Here is an 18,638-nt window from a genome sequence, read left to right as displayed (position 1 = left end):
TTCCCCCCATATATATCTAATTCAAAATATAAACAATAATAAACTGTAAAATAACCCCCCCGAAATGAAACAAAATAATTGTTATTTGTGTATACTTCCACTTTATTTATTTACTTACTTGTTATTGTTGTATTTTTTGGGATGCAGGTGGCGCTGTGGGTTAAACCACAGAGCCTAGGACTTGCCGATCAGAAGGTTGGCGGTTCGAATCCCCACGATGGGGTGAGCTCCCGTTGCTCGGTCCCTGCTCCTGCCAACCTAGCAGTTCAAAAGCACATCAAAGTGCAAGTAGATAAATAGGTACCACTCTGGCGGGAAGGTAAACGGCATTTCCGTGCGCTGCTCTGGTTCGCCAGAAGTGGCTTAGTCATGCTGGCCACATGACCCGGAAGCTGTACACCGGCTCCCTCGGCCAGTAAAGCAAGATGAGCACCGCAACCCCAGAGAAGGTCACAACTGGACCTAATGGTCAGGGGTCCCTTTACCTTTACCTTATTGTATTTTAACTCCATTTATTGTGGGAGCCTTTTTTTGGTTCAGCTGCACCATGTGGTCTATGGTGAATTCGGCAATGGAAAATTTCTGTGGCACCCCCTTTCCCTTGATGCATATTTTGCTTAATGGTTAATCGAGCCCTGTTATGGACTCTCCTTCACTGGAGGTTTTTAAGCATATCCACTCTGGCCTCAAAAGAGTGCAAAAATAGCTACAGTGTGAGCAGGGCTGCATCTGGGCCATTGTGGCAGATAGAACAGTGTAGTGACATGTGCTGCTTGGGAGCTGTTTTGCATGTGCTCAGCATAGGGATGTGGGACTTTAGGATTCCATCACATTGGGCAGGTCTCTCATGTTCTTTGCTGCTAACCAACGTCAAAAGGAAGTTACTCAGCACTTCTTATTCCCCACCCATCCCCCTTGAAGCGGTTTCATGGACAGTATATTTCCACGTTCGCATTGTGCCATTATTCCTCATCCTGTAGCTCCAACAAAGGCAGCCCTCTTTGCTTTCCCCTACAACTTACTGGCTCCAGAGCTCCAAGAGGTCGCAGGTCACAGAGGAATCCATCGAAACAGGAAAGAGAGCTTCCTCGGTCCAGCTTCAAACACTCAAAAACCTGTTTCCTCTCTCCGCCACAAATAAAATCCCCAACCGGGGATTCACTGCAGGTTCATTGTGAAAGTGGCGGCTTTGAGACAGGGAAGCATCCAGAGTCTTCTATATATGAGAGAGTCGCTGCAAAGTTCTCACAAGCCAAGAGAATGAGGGAGGTATTCTTGCTGCTGAGTTTGCTGGCCTTGGGGTGCAGCAGTGCAGAAGTCGAAGCAACCAGCGCACCTGCGGTGGAGAGCGAAGCGGAGAGCAGCCACCTGGGCTTGACTTCACCTGAGACGCAGGACCTCAGAAACGGATTGGCAACCTCGCTGCCTCCTACTTCAGAGAAGCCGGATGCTTTGCTGAATGCAAGCCAAGAGGAAGGTGTAAAGCGCAGCTCTCCTCTAGCCACGAAAGAGGCACAGGGGTTGCAAACTCCATCAGAGCAGAAGACACCCTTGGCCCTTACCGTAACTCCTAGCCCAGGGAATAACAGTGACGGCGGTTCTCCCAATGGGAAGCGATTCATCCTGCCTAGCAATGCATGGGTTCCTCCACCATACCATCCTTGGAATCGCCTTCCTCCAAAGGAAGTTTCTGGGGAAAACCAAGGGACTACGGTGAGCAGGTCTTCCAGACACTCAGATGATAGCAGCAAGCAGAATGCAGATCTCAAAAAGCCCAGCTTCGAAACCACCAGAGGAAAGTAAGCAGAACCATTTAACTCTCTCCCGCCCCCCCCTTGCTCATTGTACCTAGAGAACCCAACTCAACTCGTAGCATCCTGTGCAAGGCTCCTTCTAGTGCTCAAGTTGGCCTGAATTCCTGGGATAAAGGCCTGGAAGTGTCCTGTAAGGTCATAGCTAAAGAGGGTTGGCTGCTCCAAATTGACAAAGTGCAGTGATGGGAGGAGTGGCTGTGATCCTGCAAGTAGTTACACTGTTTAAATCCTGTTGATTTCATTGGGAGATAAACATAAATCCACCTATGTGCAGGATTTCAGTGAGAGTCTGTAGTGCAAGGTATTGCAGTATTTAAAAAACCAGAAATTTAGTAAAGGGGAAGAGGGGTTTAGGAATGTCCTGTCTTGTGCAGCACCTGGTAATTGCCAAATGCTTTATTGTTGCATTGGCAACATACAGAGAGAACACAGCAAGCCATTGTTTTGAGGACAAACCATGGTTTAGCATCCTAGATCCAAGTTACGGTGTTATCTTGCTTACCTGAGTGGAGGACCTCTCCTCTTGGGATGTATGGGGTGTTCGGGGAGGGGTGGTAGGGATTGGGCACACGTTGTGCCCCTTCTGGATAATATGTTGACCTTTGGTCCCCACCTGACACTCAACTCTCACCTGTGGCTCCCAGAAGTTGTCTGCATGCAACAACAGCCACACCCCGGGAATGGCTCCATTTGGCCGGCTAAACCAGGTGAAGATAGGCAATGGGTTTTGAATGCTCGATGAGTTAGGGACTTCCCCTTCATGAGGAGACAGGCTCCAGCAGATTGAGTGGATAAGACCAATAGTGGATCCAATGGTCAAGAAGGCGGTTTTTGCATGTGCTGTAGAGGGAAGTGAGGGGCAGATGGGGCTTGTCACCCTGGGAAGGTAGCAGTCTAGTAGAAGGAAAACTCTGATCCTAAACCTCTGCTGCCTTGAGGGACATCTTTCGGAGAAGTAAAGGCTAAGGAGTAAACCCTACACAGATCTGGAGTGGAGTCCCTTAGACGGTTGTAAACCTCCTTCTGGCAACTCCTGCAGCCAAGCTGGTGCCAAACGTATTGCTCTGCTTTCGTTTGGTCTATATGGCTGAGAGTTGGGTCTTGTTGTCTAGGCAGCCCAGGACCTCCATACACATGGCCCAGGCTTGCACCTCAGAGAGGTCACTTCTGCTAACACCACGGTTTCACTTCACCCTCAGAGGCACACTCCACTGTCTCTCAAGACAGATTGATGCCAGCAACCACTCTCTCCTCTAAGAAACTTAAGATATGATACACATGGCTGTCCATTTCTCTCTCTCCCAGCCTTTATCCTCACAGCAACCCTGAGAGGTAGATTATGTGGCGAGGTGGCGATTGGCCCAAAATCATGCAGTTAGCTTCATAGCTGAGTGGGGTGTTTGAACTGGTGAGCAGTCCTAATCAGATGCTCTTATCTAGAATTAGATAGATGACATAATCAGATCAGGGATTCATGGGAGTTGGAGTCCAACAACAGCTGGAGGGCACCACATTGAATACCCCTGCTCTAACCACTACACCACACTCCTGGGTGCTAATACTAAATTGTTTAAAAATCCGAGTCATTTAGCTGCTCTCAGGCCAGGGTTGCAATCCAATGAATGCTTCCTGGAGAGTACATTCCATCTGACCTAGTGGGATCTACTTCGGACATTGCATGGAACAGCTCCAGAGAAATATGGACACAACCCATTCTAATCATCCACTTTTTTATTTTCGGAATGCATTTGCCCGAATTACATGAATAATGACTATGTGGCGAAATTAAGCCATTTGTTCAGATGGTATGTGCAGGGACAATGTGTACAAATTACAAGAGCATTGAAATGCTTTGTGTTTCCCCCATGTGCATTTTTGCTGTTTTTGCCTGCTGAAATAATAGCATTATATTACAGAAATAAATTTAACACTATGAACCAGACCGGATATTAAAGGACTATAAGCCTGGAGATGAATCCAGCTTTGGAAAACATATTAAAATGTTCCGGAAAGCAGCAGAAGCCCACGGCTTGCACACTCCCATGTTTTGCAGAGTCGTGGTAGGCTCCACAGGGAAACAGATGCAATGCAGGGTGTTAAGTTGGGGTACACAGGACAAAAGATTTTGATCACTGCAACTTCTTTAGCCCCTGACTGGGGAAAGTGTGATTAATGGAGAAAGTGAGTAGAGACGAGTTCTTCCTCCTCTCTCATAGCGCTAGAATCTGTGGACATCCAATGGAGATTATTGTTAGGTGTGCAGGACAGATCAAAGAACAATTTATTCACAGTGTTAAACTATGGAACTCCCTGCCACTTGGATGGCTCTAAAAGAGGATTAGACAAAGTCTTGGAGGCCAAGGCTATTAAGAGCTACTAGCCATGCTCTATTATCATGCTGTTATCATGCCTTCCATCAGCTTTGCTGAAAAGCCACAAATATTTGACTTCTTTCCAAATATGTCCACTGCTGCTGCCTACAAAGCTTCTGTAACTATGAGTGAGAGATTGAGATTGCATTTTTTTCCTCCCTCCTCCCTCCCCTGTCCTTTTTCCTTTTGTGAGGGCAAGGACTCTCTCGTTGATGTTCAAAAGCTGCCCTGGGAGTCTTTTTGCTAGCACTTTGCTCCTAGTTTAAGCATTCTGCTCCCCCCAAGCACAGAATAAGTCAGTCTTTCCTCAGGCAGGTGCTTTCCAGCTCTTTTCGACTGCAGCTGCCATAGTCCCAGTGAGCATGGTCATGTTGGCTTCGGCTGATGGAAGTTGTAGTCCAAAACCTCTGGGAAGCACCAGGCTGGGGCAGGCTGCAATCAGGCCCCTTGGACCTCTCAGGTGCAATTACATTGCAAACATTCCAGGTAATCTGGCAGCCTTTCCTTCCGCCACCTTTTCATGCGCAGGGAGAAGGAGGTGTGATACAACCTGCTGCAGATAAATCAGAGCTTTTTTTTTTTTTAAGGGATGTTAATTGCAGAAAACACACACCCGGTGGCTTACAAAACACACACAACCAAATCTAAGTACATGTTTTCCAAGCTTCCCTCATGCGGGGAAGATTACTGGGTATCATCGTGACATCGTGTGCTTGTTGAACAGTGTGGGAAACGTAGAGCCAAGAATCTAATTTGTCTCTCAAGACTCCTTTGACTGTGAAGGTGATGCTTAGCTATGAGATTATAATCACAGGGGAAGAAATATTTCTTTGCAATCTGGACCATCAATAGAAGCCTGTCAGTGGGTTGTGTTGGGGTTTTTTTGCTTGTTTGTTTTTGCCATCTTCCAAAGTGCTGCCATTTAACATGAAAGCAGAGAACTCTTCTCTCTGAAAGCTGCCAGAAGTATTCCTACTTTTCTTCTTGCTTCACTTCCAGCACCAAATTGCAAACTTTAAGAACTTTTCTGCACACACACTTCCATTCACACAAGGTATCCTAATGCTAGTGAAGGCAAGGTCTTTTGTTTCAAACTCCTTGACTCTAGCAATGCCGCACACCTGCTTGCTGTGCTTTGCAGAAGACGCACCTGCCTCTTCCAGTGCCATTTACATAACGAATACCTCACAGATAAGAAATTTAATGACACTCCAAAAAAAAAAAATCAATGCGCAGAAAGGCCTGTGATAAAGGTTTTTAGAAAAGGAAATGCGACAAGGTGCATCCTTATCTTCTCAGAAGTAGCTTCTTACGTTGCCACCTGTTGGAAGATGAGAGCAATTTTTCATGCTAAGGAGCTCAAATTGTGCATGTTCTCCTGGTTAGGAGTTGCACATCTTAGAGCTAAAAGTTCCATCATCCTCTTTAATTATAATAATTTTATTACCTGTCCTTTGCCAACAGGTCCCAGAACCAAGTTACAAGAAGTTAAAGTTCAGTATTAAAATCAGTTAAAACAAATTGCAGTTACAAGGGGCTAGGGAGGGTCCTTTTAGAACTTTATTGTCTCAAAAAGTGAGGATGCAAGAAGGGAGGGCCAAAGGTTCAGGAAGCCCTCTGCTTATCTGCCTTCACACATTATTGCCTGTTTCGTGGTCCTGTCACTAGGGATGGGCAAATCGTTGACTTTGGCTTCTCCTAGCTTCACATTTAAGATCAGTGCATCCTATTTCTCCATCCGTTTGTGATTTTATATATATATATAAAATAACTCATTAAAAATTTGTTAAGATCTTAGGGTACATTTCCCCTCTAATGCACACATTTTGGTAGGCATTTATTTTTTACAAGCAATTCCCCCTAATATGGAACATTTGGGGATGTTATTTTCACTTAACATATGCATTTTAATGCAAGCTTTCCCCAAATATACAGATTTGTGCATACATCTTTTTGTTTGGGATCCACCCTGTAAATGTTTGAGGAATGCAAATTTTGCAGGATAACGGCATTTCTGTCCACATATTGTAATGGGAAGTGCAAACCGGGTTGGTCTGCATTAGAGTGCAAGCTGAACTGAATTTCTCCCCTTTCCTTACTTGACACAGGAAGCCACCTTCTATTAAGTCTATCCAGCTCAGTTTTGCCTACACTGACTGTCAGTGCTCCCTTGGATTTCAGACTAGGGTCTCTCCCAGCCCTACCCTGAGATGCCAGGGATTGAAAATGGCAGAAGCTATGCCACAGAGCTATAGCTCTGCCTCTAATAATAACTCCAGAGTGCCAAGGTGAATAACCCTTTCTCTTGCTTGGCTTCAAGGCAGCATCATGCCTTGATAAGGTAAAAGTAAAGGGACCCCTGACCATTAGGTCCAGTCGTGGCCGACTCTGGGGTTGTGGTGCTCTTCTCGCTTTATTGGCCAAGGGAGCCAGCATACAGCTTCCGGGTCATGTGGCCAACATGACTAAGCCGCTTCTGGCGAACCAGAGCAGCACACGGAAACACTGTTTACCTTCCCGCCGTAGCGGTACCTATTTATCTACTTGCACTTTGACGTGCTTTTGAACTGCTAGGTTGGCAGGAGCAGGGACCAAGCAATGGGAGCTCACTCCATCACAGGGATTCGAACCGCCGACCTTCTGATCGGCAAGTCCTAGTTAAACCACAGAGCCACCTACATCCTTGATAGCTGAAGCCAAATCAGAGTGACAGTAATGCATCCTACTCCAGCTCTGGAATCTTGAACAGGTGAAGAAGTCTTCTAAGTTCATAACTGACTAAATTCATAAAAGCTTATTTTCGACCCTCTGCTAATTGCCAGATTAACTCCCCTTGATCTTGCAAGCCTGAGAATAGGCTGGAAAAGAGAAGTGGGTGCCCTTATGACCTGTCTTTCTGTAATTTGTGGTCCTTATGGTTTCTGTGTTTCATATAAGTGCAAAATTGCAATTTGATTTCCTCCCCACCCCCTCATAATCAAGCAGTAAATTGTTGTAAACTGCTCTGTGATCCTCGAATGAAGGACCGTACGTCTATTTAACCAACAAATACAATCTTATAAAGTAAATCACTAACTAGACATTGTACCCTATCCTAAGATCATTACGATGAAGAGTATTTCAAAAATAAATATCAAGTAAATAAACACATTTATTAGCTCAAAACCTGCATGCCAATTCACTCTCTCAAAGCTTCAGCCTTAAACGCCCTTCATGTGTGCGCACTTGTCTCGAAAACAGCAGTGGCTGACTCCCACATTAAATTTAGCAGTAAAGTAATTCCCTGTTGCTCTGTTTACATGGTGGGTTCAGTTTGGCTCAAACCACTGCTGTTCCTCTATTTTTATGAGCCTGTCAATGCTGAAACCTACAATCACTCGCTCCCACCCAGCGTCACAGTCGCCCTGTGAATGGCTCCATGGCAGTGCCAGGTGGCTGCTATATTACATTTCCACAATGCAATACAAAATGAAAGGATAGCACTGGGTGACTTTGCCAGGGCTGTAAGAGCATTGCTTGCCTTGTCCTGACTCCATCAACCCTCCCCTGTCCACACTTGCATCAGGAAAACAATACAAGGGTGGCACCCATTGAAGTAGATCGGCCAGTGCAAAGACTTTTTGCTGTGCAGTGCAACTTTCTTTCGTTCTCCTCTCCCCTTGCAACCTCTAAATCTGTTCTTGGTTTTCCCCAGTCCTCTGAGTAGCTTTGGAGAGGGCATTGGGGGTACATGGGGAGGGAAGAGGGAGGAGAGGTTTCATTGCACAAGTGGAAATCCTTGCACTATCAGATCTGATTCATTGCCTACCACCCTATGTCTGTCGCATCAACAGCAAAGTACTATGGAGACCCAGTAAGTGCTCAGAGTCCCACTGTTGAGGCTGGGTCCTGCAATGGGATCTGCTGCCTCCAGCTCTATTGCCATAGTTGCTCCAGAGGTGATGGAAACTGGAAGAGCATCTTCACACAAACCTTAGTAAAAGAGGTACCCCTAAGAATCTTGTTCTTTGGGGCTAGACCGAGTCCAATACAGGACTCCAGAAATGGCTTGAAAGCAGTAAAGAGATTTGATAGCTAAGTACTGATACTTCAGGCATCAAGAGCAATACCCATTGCTTGGAGATCAAGCAGAAGAGTCCTGCTGAACTCATGCTCTGCTTGCGGGCTGCCAATAGGTATCTGGTTGGCTCGTGTGAAAACCTGATACTTGGCTAGACAAATCTTTGTCTAGCAGGCTCTTCTGGAACCAAATGGCAATTATAGCAATGAAGGGGATGGAGCAACTATCCTCTGATGAAAGGCAACAGCATTTGGGGGCTTTTCAATCTTGAAAGCCGATGGGTTATGGGAGATTTGATAAAAAGTATATAAAATTATGTACAGTGTGGGAAAAGTGGACAGAGAGAAGCTCATAAGACTAGACCCTTGTGTCACCCACCCAAGTGAAATATAGTTGGAGTCGAGAGTGGATTTCATGCTCTTTATTCAGCTCATAGTGGTGAGGAGGAATGGAAGTTCCCCCAGAATTTCTGCCTTATATACATTATTTACACAATGGGCCCCACGTGATTGGCTAATTCCGGGATTCTCCTGTAGGCCAATCAGGTTGCGGATTTCCTTCCACCTGGAGCTGGATTGGGTGGCTCCTGTGGACCAATCAGACTGCTGCATTCTGGATCCTATTGTTCTAGGACCAATCAGACTGCTGCATTTTTGATCCTATTGTTCTAGGACCAATCAGACTGCTGCCTTTTGGATCCTATTCAACTCAGTACATAACACCAAGGAAGCTGAATTTTAGAACATTCAAGACAGGTGGAAGGCAGGTCTAGGGGAGCACAACCAGTGTGGTCACACAGGGTGCAGAGCTTCTTGGGCGCTACAGGGGGCGGATTTTGGTGTCACACGGAGTGCCACTCAAATTTGAGACCCCGAGGTCTCCGAGGTCACCACTGCTTGAGCAAAAGATGGCTACTGTGCTCATGTCCAGCTTGAAGGCTTCCAAGAGGCCTCTGGTTGGCCACTGTGAGGGCAAAATGCAGGACTAGGTGGGCCTTTGGCCTGATGCAGCAGGACTCTTGTGTTTCTGTCATGAGGTGGAAAATGTCGCCCTGGGTGGTAAAGTAACCACAATTTAAAAATAAAATAAAATAAAATGACAGCATCCTGGATACAGGAACCAGATGATTCACCATCCAAACATTATAGCTGCTGCATGGACAAAGGGAACAAGCGATGAGAGAAAAGAAGCGTTTGCCACAATGTAGTACAAAGTGTCAAGGCCTCAAATCCTGCAGAAAACACATGTTATTTCCTTTCCATGTTATTAGTTATGTAGTACAACCTGTTCTGGAGCAGAAAAGCACATTCTTGGCAGGGGACCCTGTGAGGCGACTCATACCTGAAACCTTTAACCACTGCTTATGGTTTGGCCTGGTATTCCCAATCTGCCTCATACAGTGGTACCTCGGCTTACATACGCTTCAGGTTACATATGCTTCAGGTTACACACTCCGCTAACCCAGAAATAGCTTCAGGTTAAGAACTTTGCTTCAGGATAAGAACAGAAATCGGGCTCTGGTGGCGCAGCAGCAGCAGCAGCAGCAGCAGGAGGCCCCATTAGCTAAAGTGGTGCTTCAGGTTAAGAACAGTTTCAGGTTAAGTACGGACCTCCGTAACTAATTAAGTACTTAACCTGAGGTACCACTATACTGGGTCCGTCAGATATGAGGGATAGATGGGTTTGGTTCTCTAAGCAACATTTAAGGAAATAAAGGTCATTTAAGTTATTATTTCTTCGCTGGATTGCTACAGAGGTCCCATTGCGAATTGTTATGCCTGTTCTAAGGTGTTCTCAATGTGAGATCTTCCAGATGAGACCTGCTAGATTTTTATTGTGTTAATGAAGTCCAACTGACCCCAACCAGAAACCAGGCATTTAATGTCACCGGTCCTATGCTGCTACCCTCGCTTTTACTTTCTGTTGATGACTTTTCATTTATTTTAAAAGCCAGCAGGCCTAAAAAATAATAATTCTTGAGCGGCTGGTCTTTTAGTGGTAGTCCCGTGTTCCTTTTAAAGGGTATTGTCTATGCCGCTGTACCCCCTCCCTACTATTTTGTGACAGGGCAGTATTTAAATACTTCTACAAAGAAATACGTAGCAGAAACTGCACCCCTTGTCCACATAGTGTGGAGATGCCCAGTTGAAAGCCCCCTTTGAGTTAGTTTTGGAAACCACACTACATTTCAAAAGCATGGATGCTTTTGTTATAAAGGTAAGGTAAAGGTAAAGGACCCCTGGACAGTTAAGTCCAGTCAAAGGCAACTATGGTGTTGCGGCACCCATTTCGCTTTCAGGCCGAGGGAGCTGGCGTTTGTCCGCAAACAGCTTTCTGGGTGATGTGGCCAGCAGGACTAAACCACTTCTGGCACAATGGAACACCGTGACGGAAACCAGAGAGCATGGAAACGCCATTTACCTTCCCGCCGTAGCCGTACTTATTTATCTACTTGCACAGGTGTGCTTTTGAACTGCTAGGTCGGCAGGAACTGGGACAGAGCAACAGGAGCTCACCCCGTTGCAGGGTTTCAAAGCGCCGATCTTCTGATCGGCAAGCCCAAGAGGCTCAGTGGTTTAGACCACAGTGCCAACTGCGTCAACAACAACAACAAACATATTATTATTATGCCACCCATTTGAATAGGTTGCCCCAGCCACCTGGGCAGCTTCCAGCAAATTAAAACATCAAACACTGTTTATTTACATCGCCCACTATTTGGAATTAACCTCTGAATCATGGGCTATGGGCATAAGGAAGAGATGCTCTCAGTCATGTTGTATTTTCCATAGGCTCATCTTATACTCAGTATCATCAGCATGGTAACCCTTTGGCATGTGCTTTGAATGGACATCAGGCAGGCATATACCATACTGGCATTTAGGCACCCGATTAAAACTCAGGCTTTTCCCTGAGAGGTGATCTGTTTATGTTTGGTGTTCTCAGCTGATCTGCTGCTTTGTGATGTATTCTTGACGTGTTCTCTGAATGCAATGTTATTGTTGATCTTACACTTTCATGGCTGTGATATTTTTTGATGGTACAGGGTGTTTTTTTTTTATTTTGCAAATAACTAAATAAATAGCAGGGATTCCCTAGCAAGGCTTGCCTGGCTTTTATCACGATCCACTGTTGAAAAAGTCATCTCAATTCAGAATTGCTTCAAAGAAAAGAAGCTTCAGTTTTAAAAGGGGGGAGGGGAATCCTCCTAAGGAGCAAGTGCAAGTCTTCCTCATGATCACTTCACAAATGAGTCCTTGCCTGACACATTTGCTTTGGCATAAAACAGACACCAAAGACTGCTCCAAATGTTACGACTGTTGGAAGATCTCTTTTCCATGGCAACCTTCCACATGGAAGCAGAACCTTCTATACACACTTCTTAACCCATGTGATTCCTAAGGAAGGGGCCCCAGGACTCCACAGAAAGTGTGATGCTCCTGAGTCAAGCGCTGTGATTTGCCGGAGAAGCCCACATTAAGAAGCTTTTATACATTGCTGCTTCTGTGTAATGTGCTGGCAGGGAGACAAGCTTTCCCTCTGTTTGAAACAGAGCTGAGCCAAAGTAGGAATGGATGCATATCATTAATAGCTTTCATGTTATTACATTTCTATCCCACCTTTCCTCAAAGCGGCGTACATGGTTTTCTCTCCACTCTCCATTTTATCCTCACACCAACCCTGTGAGGTAGGTCACACTGAGAGATGGCAACTGGCCCAAGGTCAGCTAATGAGCTTCATGGCTGAGCAGGGATTTGAACTCCAAGGTCCTAGTCTGACACTCTAACCACCACACCACGCTGCCATCTGTCCATTTCGGTTTGTGGACCCACACAAAGTCAGGCGTGGGCGCAATAACTGACAGCTGATGGCTTAAATATGACCACAACATTATTAGGTTGCAGAACAGTTAGCTGTGGTGTCGTTCTGACGGTTGATGTTGCTTTAGCGCTGAGGGCTGACCTCATGCCCCCAGCAAGGGGGCATGCACCTGCCCCAGACACATGGCGCATCAAACAGTGGCAACGCCTGGCTACATTTTCTAATGGGTCGAGGGTAAGGAGCCTGCAGCCTGGGGAGCAAATCTAGCCCTGGCCCTGCTTTGCAGCCTAAATGTTTTTGGGTGATGGGAGCTGTCTTTGAACTCTAATCCAGAGAGGTGTTTGAGAGCATTTGCGTAGAAAGTAGCCTACCTTTTGTACAAAGGTAAAAGTTTCATGGGTGAGACATGGGTGGTGCTGTGGGTTAAACCACAGAGCCTAGGACTTGCCAATCAGAAGGTCGGTGGTTCGAATCCTGTGATGGGGTGAGCTCCCGTTGTTCAGTCCCTGCTCCTGCCAACCTAGCAGTTCGAAAGCATGTCAAAGTGCAAGTAGATAAATAGGTACCACTCCGGCGGGAAGGTAAACGTCGTTTCCGTGCGCTGCTCTGGTTCGCCAGAAGCGGCTTAGTTATGCTGGCCACATGACCCGGAAGCTGTGCGCCGGCTCCCTCGGCCAATAAAGCGAGATGAGCGCTGCAACCCCAGAGTCGGCCACGACTGGACCTAATGGTCAGGGGTCCCTTTACCTTTGCCTTTAAAAGTTTCATAATTGGCTCCAAACACTTTTGGCTCCAACCCTGTCCACCACTGCCTTGTGGCCCTTGGAAAGTTGCACAGAAAGGAATGCAGCCTTGGATCGGAAAAAGTTTCCCTGCCCCTGTGATAGGCAATGGGGGCATCCCCCCCCCCCAGTGCAGCCCTCCCCACAGCGACTTTCGTCCAGTGATGTTTGTTCACCACTTAGAGAAAGAATTCTCTCCGAGCTGTGTGAACAATAAAATTGCATAAGACAGTATACTGTATATTAAAAAACCCAGTGCATTAAAACAGCTCAGCAATTAAATTCAAGGCAAACACACATCCAGAGCACAGCAGGAGACAAACGGTGCATGCATTGCTTATCCATTAAAAACTGTGCTTTCCTCCCACATCTCTGCTGCTGTTCAGACAGCAAGTTGAGCCGCCCCATCACACACTATTAATTTATCACTGTGCTTAGCATGCCATTACGTCTTCCGCAGCTGCAGGGATTACAGGACCTGGTTTGTTTGTCGCTTGTTTGCTTTTTTTGCAAATTCGCCTGTGTTTGCATGACATAATAATAATAATAATAATAATAAATTTTATTTATATCCCGCCCTCCCCAGCCGAAGCCAGGCTCAGGGCGGCTAACAACATTCAAATAATCAAACAATCAAATAAAACAACATTCTAAAAATATTTCACTATAAAAATTAATTAAAATCAAGTTGATGGCAACCATTAAGCAAAACTCTGTGCAGGTTACCAGAGGAGGGAGTCAGGCTGTGCCCTGACCAAAGGCCTGGTGGAACAACTCTGTCTTGCAGGCCCTGCGGAAAGATGTCAGGTCCCGCAGGGCCCTAGTCTCTTGTGACAGAGCGTTCCACCAGATTGGAGCCGCAGCCGAGAAGGCCCTGGCTCTAGTTGAGGCCAGCCTAACCTCTCTGAGGCCTGGGACCTTCAGGATGTTTTTATTTGCAGACCGTAGGTTTCTTTGTGGGGCATACCAGGAGAGGCGGTCCCGTAGGTACGAGGGTCCTAGGCCGTATAGGGCTTTAAAGGTTAAAACCAGTACCTTAAACCTGATCCTGTACTCTACCGGGAGCCAGTGCAGCTGATATAGCACCGGATGAATGTGGTCTCGCAGCGAAGACCCCATAAGGAGTCTCGCCGCGGCATTCTGCACCCGCTGGAGTTTCTGGGTCAGTCTCAAGGGCAGCCCCACGTAGAGCGAGTTACAATAATCCAGTCTGGAGGTGACCGTCGCATGGATCACAGTGGCTAGGCCAGGGCGAGAGAGATAAGGGGCCAACTGCTTAGCTTGGCGGAGATGAAAAAATGCCGCCTTTGTTATAGCTGTAATCTGCGCCTCCATAGAGAGGGAGGTATCGAAGATTACACCCAAACTCTTAACGGACGGTGCTGGCACTAACTGCACCCCCGCAAGAGATGGGAGTTGCCCCCTCAGTCCCATATCGTCCCGTCCCAGCCAGAGGACCTCTGTCTTCGAAGGATTTAACTTCAACCGGCTCCCACGTAACCATCCAGCCACAGCTTCCAGGCATCTGGTCAGTGTGTCTGGGGCCGAGTCAGGATGGCCATCCATCAACAGATAGAGTTGGGTGTCATCGGCATACTGATGGCAACCCAGCCCAAAACTCCGAACAAGCTGGGCGAGGGGGCGCATAAAGATGTTAAAAAGCATCGGGGAGAGAATCGCACCCTGAGGCACTCCACACACCAGAGAGTGGCGCGATGACAATTCCCCCCCAAGCGCCACCCTCTGTCCCCGACCAGAGAGAAACGAGCGCAGCCATTGGAGGACTGTGCCCTGGATCCCCACGTCGGCAAGGCGGTGGTCTAGGAGTTCGTGATCGACCATGTCGAAGGCTGCTGACAGGTCTAGAAGAATCAGCAGCCCTGACCCGCCTCGATCCAGCTGCCTGCGGAGGTCATCTGTTAGGGCGACCAGAGCCGTCTCGGTCCCATGACCAGCGCGGAAGCCGGACTGGAATGGATCGAGAGCCGATCTTGCATGCAGGGAAGAAATCTGGGGGTTATTGAACCGCACCAGTGTAAACATGACTTTGGTGTTTCTCCTGCTAAGAACATAAGAAGCGTCTGCAGGATCAGGCCAGCGGCCTATCTAGTCCAGCATCCTATTCTCACCCGTCCTGAGGTTTCCAGCAACTGGCATTCAGAAGCATAGTCTAATATAGTGGAGGTACTATTAATTGCATTCCAATGCTGTAGGAGCCGAGAACTCTAAAGGAGAAATAGCTCTATAAGACACTACTATGACACTATAATTCAACTTCCTATTGTTATTAATATTATTATTGAATATAAAATTATAGAATTAAATACAGAATTAAAATAACTTTTTTTTTTACAGAGCCTAATATAAGAATATTGAGAGACTGATATGCTTGTGTGTTAGGGAAGGTTGCCATCTGCTGGGTAATTTTAGGAACACATGAACCATGAGTCATCATAGAATCATAGAATTGTAGAGTCGGAAGGGATCCTGAGGATCATCTAGTCCAGCTCTTTGCAATGCAGGAATATACAGCTGCCCCATATGGGAATCAAACCTGCAACCTTGGCATTATCAGCACCACACTCTAACCAACTGAGCTACTGCTGTGATAGGAATTTTGAGGTCTTGGATATATGTTAAATGTTCATCAGTGTACCAACCAAGCACGTACATAGATCAGCAAAGGAAGACCAACCTGAAACCATTTTGATTCCCAAACTGAGCAAATGTTTTCTCTGCAAGGTCAAAGGAAAATGGAAAAGCCTCCCCGTTGTCGTTTCCTTCACAATTCCTGTCTTAAGATATGAATAGCGTGTGAAGCTGTGACCTGGCTCAGGAACGAAGTATTTATCATTACAAAAGACTGGCCAGGCTCACGAAGCTTTCCCCACCACTTACCTCACCTGCATGCTAGAAAAAGACGAGCCTGATAACTTTTAAAAGATGCTCCGAAAGTGCTCAGAGCCTTTGATACCTGAGCTGTATATTTTCAGAACCCATCCCATATTTTGTGGTTGCATTCTCTGTAATTTGGAAACTTTAAAAGCTGTTTTAATGTTGCGTTTTAAGTTGCTGTGAACTCACTCTCTGGACTTAGGGTGGGTAATAAATTAAAAGGAGGAGGAGGAGAAAGAATATCAACAATAGTATCAGCAACTAGTGCAAATTCATAAAGGGAGCTTCAACACACATTATAATAAGTGGGAAGTCATAAGGAATTGCTGAGAGAAAGTAGGGGGAAGTGCTGATTTTGCTTCTGCCCCCCTTCATTTCCCATACAATGAATTGATTGTTGGGGGCGGGGTCAGGGAAAACTTTATCTGAAGTAAAACTGGGCGAAAACCACCCCGTTTTTGCAGGGTCACTTGTCTCCTGCAAAAATGAGGGGGGTTTCAGAGGCCCTCATGTTATATGGCTGTGGGTGGGTCTCTGTGTGTTTTGCCATGATGGATATGAGTTGATAGAGTGTAGGGCTGGGCAAATACATCACTCTTAGGCCGGATCTACACAGATATAAAAAACGCTATGGAAATGCTATGGAAGAAAACCCACTACAGTGGTGCCTCGCAAGACAAAATTAATCCGTTCCGCGAGTCTCTTCGTCTTGCGGTTTTTTCGTCTTGCGAAGCACGGCTATTAGCGGCTTAGCGGCTATTAGCGGCTTAGCGGCTATTAACGGCTTAGCGGCTTAGCGGCTATTAACGGCTTAGCGGCTTAGTGGCTTTAAGAAAAAGGAAACAAACTCGCAAGAACTTGCAAGACGTTTCGTCTTGCGAAGCAAGCCCATAGGGAAAATCGTCTTGCGAAGCGACGCAAAAACCGAAAAACCCTTTTGTCTTGCGCGTTTTTCGTTTTGCGAGGCATTCGTCTTGCGGGGCACCACTGTATTATATATATATATATATATATATATATATATATATATATATATGCAATTAGCCATTGAGCTTTACACCGCCGCCTGGTGTCACATTTTTGTAACACACATAATGTTATAATTGCAGCTGTGTGGCTGACTCCCTATTTTTTCTCTCATTTTCGAAGTCTTAAATTCCAGTTCTTCTTTGCGTTGTTTTTTTTAAATTTAAAAATTCCTCATGAAAATTAATCTGCATCTCAATGCATCAATGTGTATATTTTCCTAAGATACACATTTTCTATGCAATTTTTGTGTCTATATGCAATTTTTTTTTGCACACTTTACCACATTGTATGGCTCCTGGCCAAGCAGTGCACAAGAATCTAAGGTGTCTTGGAACTCAACCAGTGCCTGTGCTCTGTTGGGGAAAATGAAGTGCGTTGGAGTCTGCGGTGTCTTTGAAATACGATTTATTTACACATATTTATACTGGAAGCTTTCAATGGAGAGAGAGTTCACAGCATTCACGTCTCAGGAGCAGCCCATCCTCATCTCAGGAGCAGCAGCTCTCATTCACATCTCAGGAGCAGCAGCACAGCACTGGATTCTCAGACATCTCCACGCTTCTTTCCCAGCCTGCCAAGATGGTTCTGGCCTTCACAGCAGCTCACAGAGTCCTTCTTCCCCAACCTCGAAATTTCACATCACACAACCGCCTCCTTGGCAACCTCCCTCCTCACCAGCAGAGCCTCCTGCCTGGTCGATGGTTTCCACTGGTGAATTAATGACTTGCTCCCCCCACCTTTTGTCACTTTTAAAGACTTCTATCCCAAGTGAGATAGAAAAGCCTGGAAAGGTAGCTTAGCCTGTATTTTTCATTGGCCTGACATTGTCCCTCCCATACTCCAAATATTACCTGAATCCTAAAGGTAAAGGGAAAGGGACCCCTGACCATTATGTCCAGTCGTGACCAACTCTGGGGTTGCAGTGCTTTACTGGTCAAGGGAGCCTGCGTACAGCTTCCAGGTCATGTGGCCAGCATGACTAAGCCGCTTCTGGCAAACCAGAGCAGCACATGGAAACGCCGTTTACCTTCCCACCAGAGCGGTACCTATTTATCTACTTGCACTTTGACATGCTTTCAAATTGCTAGAATGGCAGAAGCAGGGACCGAGCAACGGGAGCTCACCCCGTCGCGGGGATTCAAACCGCCAACCTTCTGATCGGCAAGCCCTAGGCTCTGTGGTTTAACCCACAGCGCCACCCGCATCCCTCTACCTGAATCCCCGTTGCGGGGATTCGAACCGCCAACCTTCTGATCGGCAAGCCCTAGGCTCTGTGGTTTAACCCACAGCGCCACCCGCATCCCTCTACCTGAATCCTACCCTCCCTTAATTTCTAACATTACCTAACATTCTAACCCTTGCACCCCCAAACTCTGCTACACCAGACCTGTAACAATGTGCATTTTTTGTACACCTTGTTTGCTTGGAGAATTGCATTGCGAAACTGGAAGAAATGTGGATTTTGAAGGAAGGTTGTGTTTCTTGTTCATATTGCTTTGGAAAGTTTGGATAAGGTAGGCTCCCCTTCAGACCTGCAAGCTGGAAAGAGTCGGGCTTTTCCTCCCTCGCAGGTTCAGGCAGGAATTCAAGGCATTTGCTCTTGGCGAGAATAATGCTACTATTACTAATAAATCTGGTGAAAGGTGTTCTCATTTTGCATTAATAAAACTTCACATGACTGGCGCAGTGGTGGGGAGATGAAGAGAATGGGGGCGTCCAGCCAGACTCAGCCAGGGTGGTCCAGGGATGCTGCAGGGATGCAGGCTGAGATCGATGGCTCCAAAACACACCAGCTTGTACCCAGTTAGGGCCTGTGCTGCCAACTGCACCATATGTGCAGAAGGTATAAAAGTCTAGCCAACCC

At 46.4% G+C, this 18,638-nt stretch overlaps 1 protein-coding gene across 2 annotated transcripts in view; it reads left to right on the top strand.

Annotated features, from left to right (window-relative positions):
* Nucleotides 1-950: 950 nt before the first annotated feature.
* MMRN1 (multimerin 1) overlaps nt 951-18,638 on the top strand; it is a 69,904-nt gene continuing 52,216 nt past the window's right edge. Inside the window, exon 1 of one of the 2 annotated variants that reach the window (XM_083571020.1) lies at nt 951-1,799. In XM_083571020.1, the coding sequence (XP_083427146.1) occupies nt 1,261-1,799 (539 nt within the window). In that variant the 5' untranslated portion in view covers nt 951-1,260. The remainder of the gene's footprint in view (nt 1,800-18,638) is intronic. The other variant, XM_083571021.1, reaches the window with a different exon arrangement.

This window comes from Podarcis filfolensis (genome assembly GCF_964270895.1).
Source record: "Podarcis filfolensis genome assembly, chromosome: 9".
NCBI classification, from domain to species: domain Eukaryota; kingdom Metazoa; phylum Chordata; class Lepidosauria; order Squamata; family Lacertidae; genus Podarcis; species Podarcis filfolensis.
Note: the sequence above shows the minus strand (reverse complement) of the source record. Positions and strands in the feature narration are given on the sequence as shown.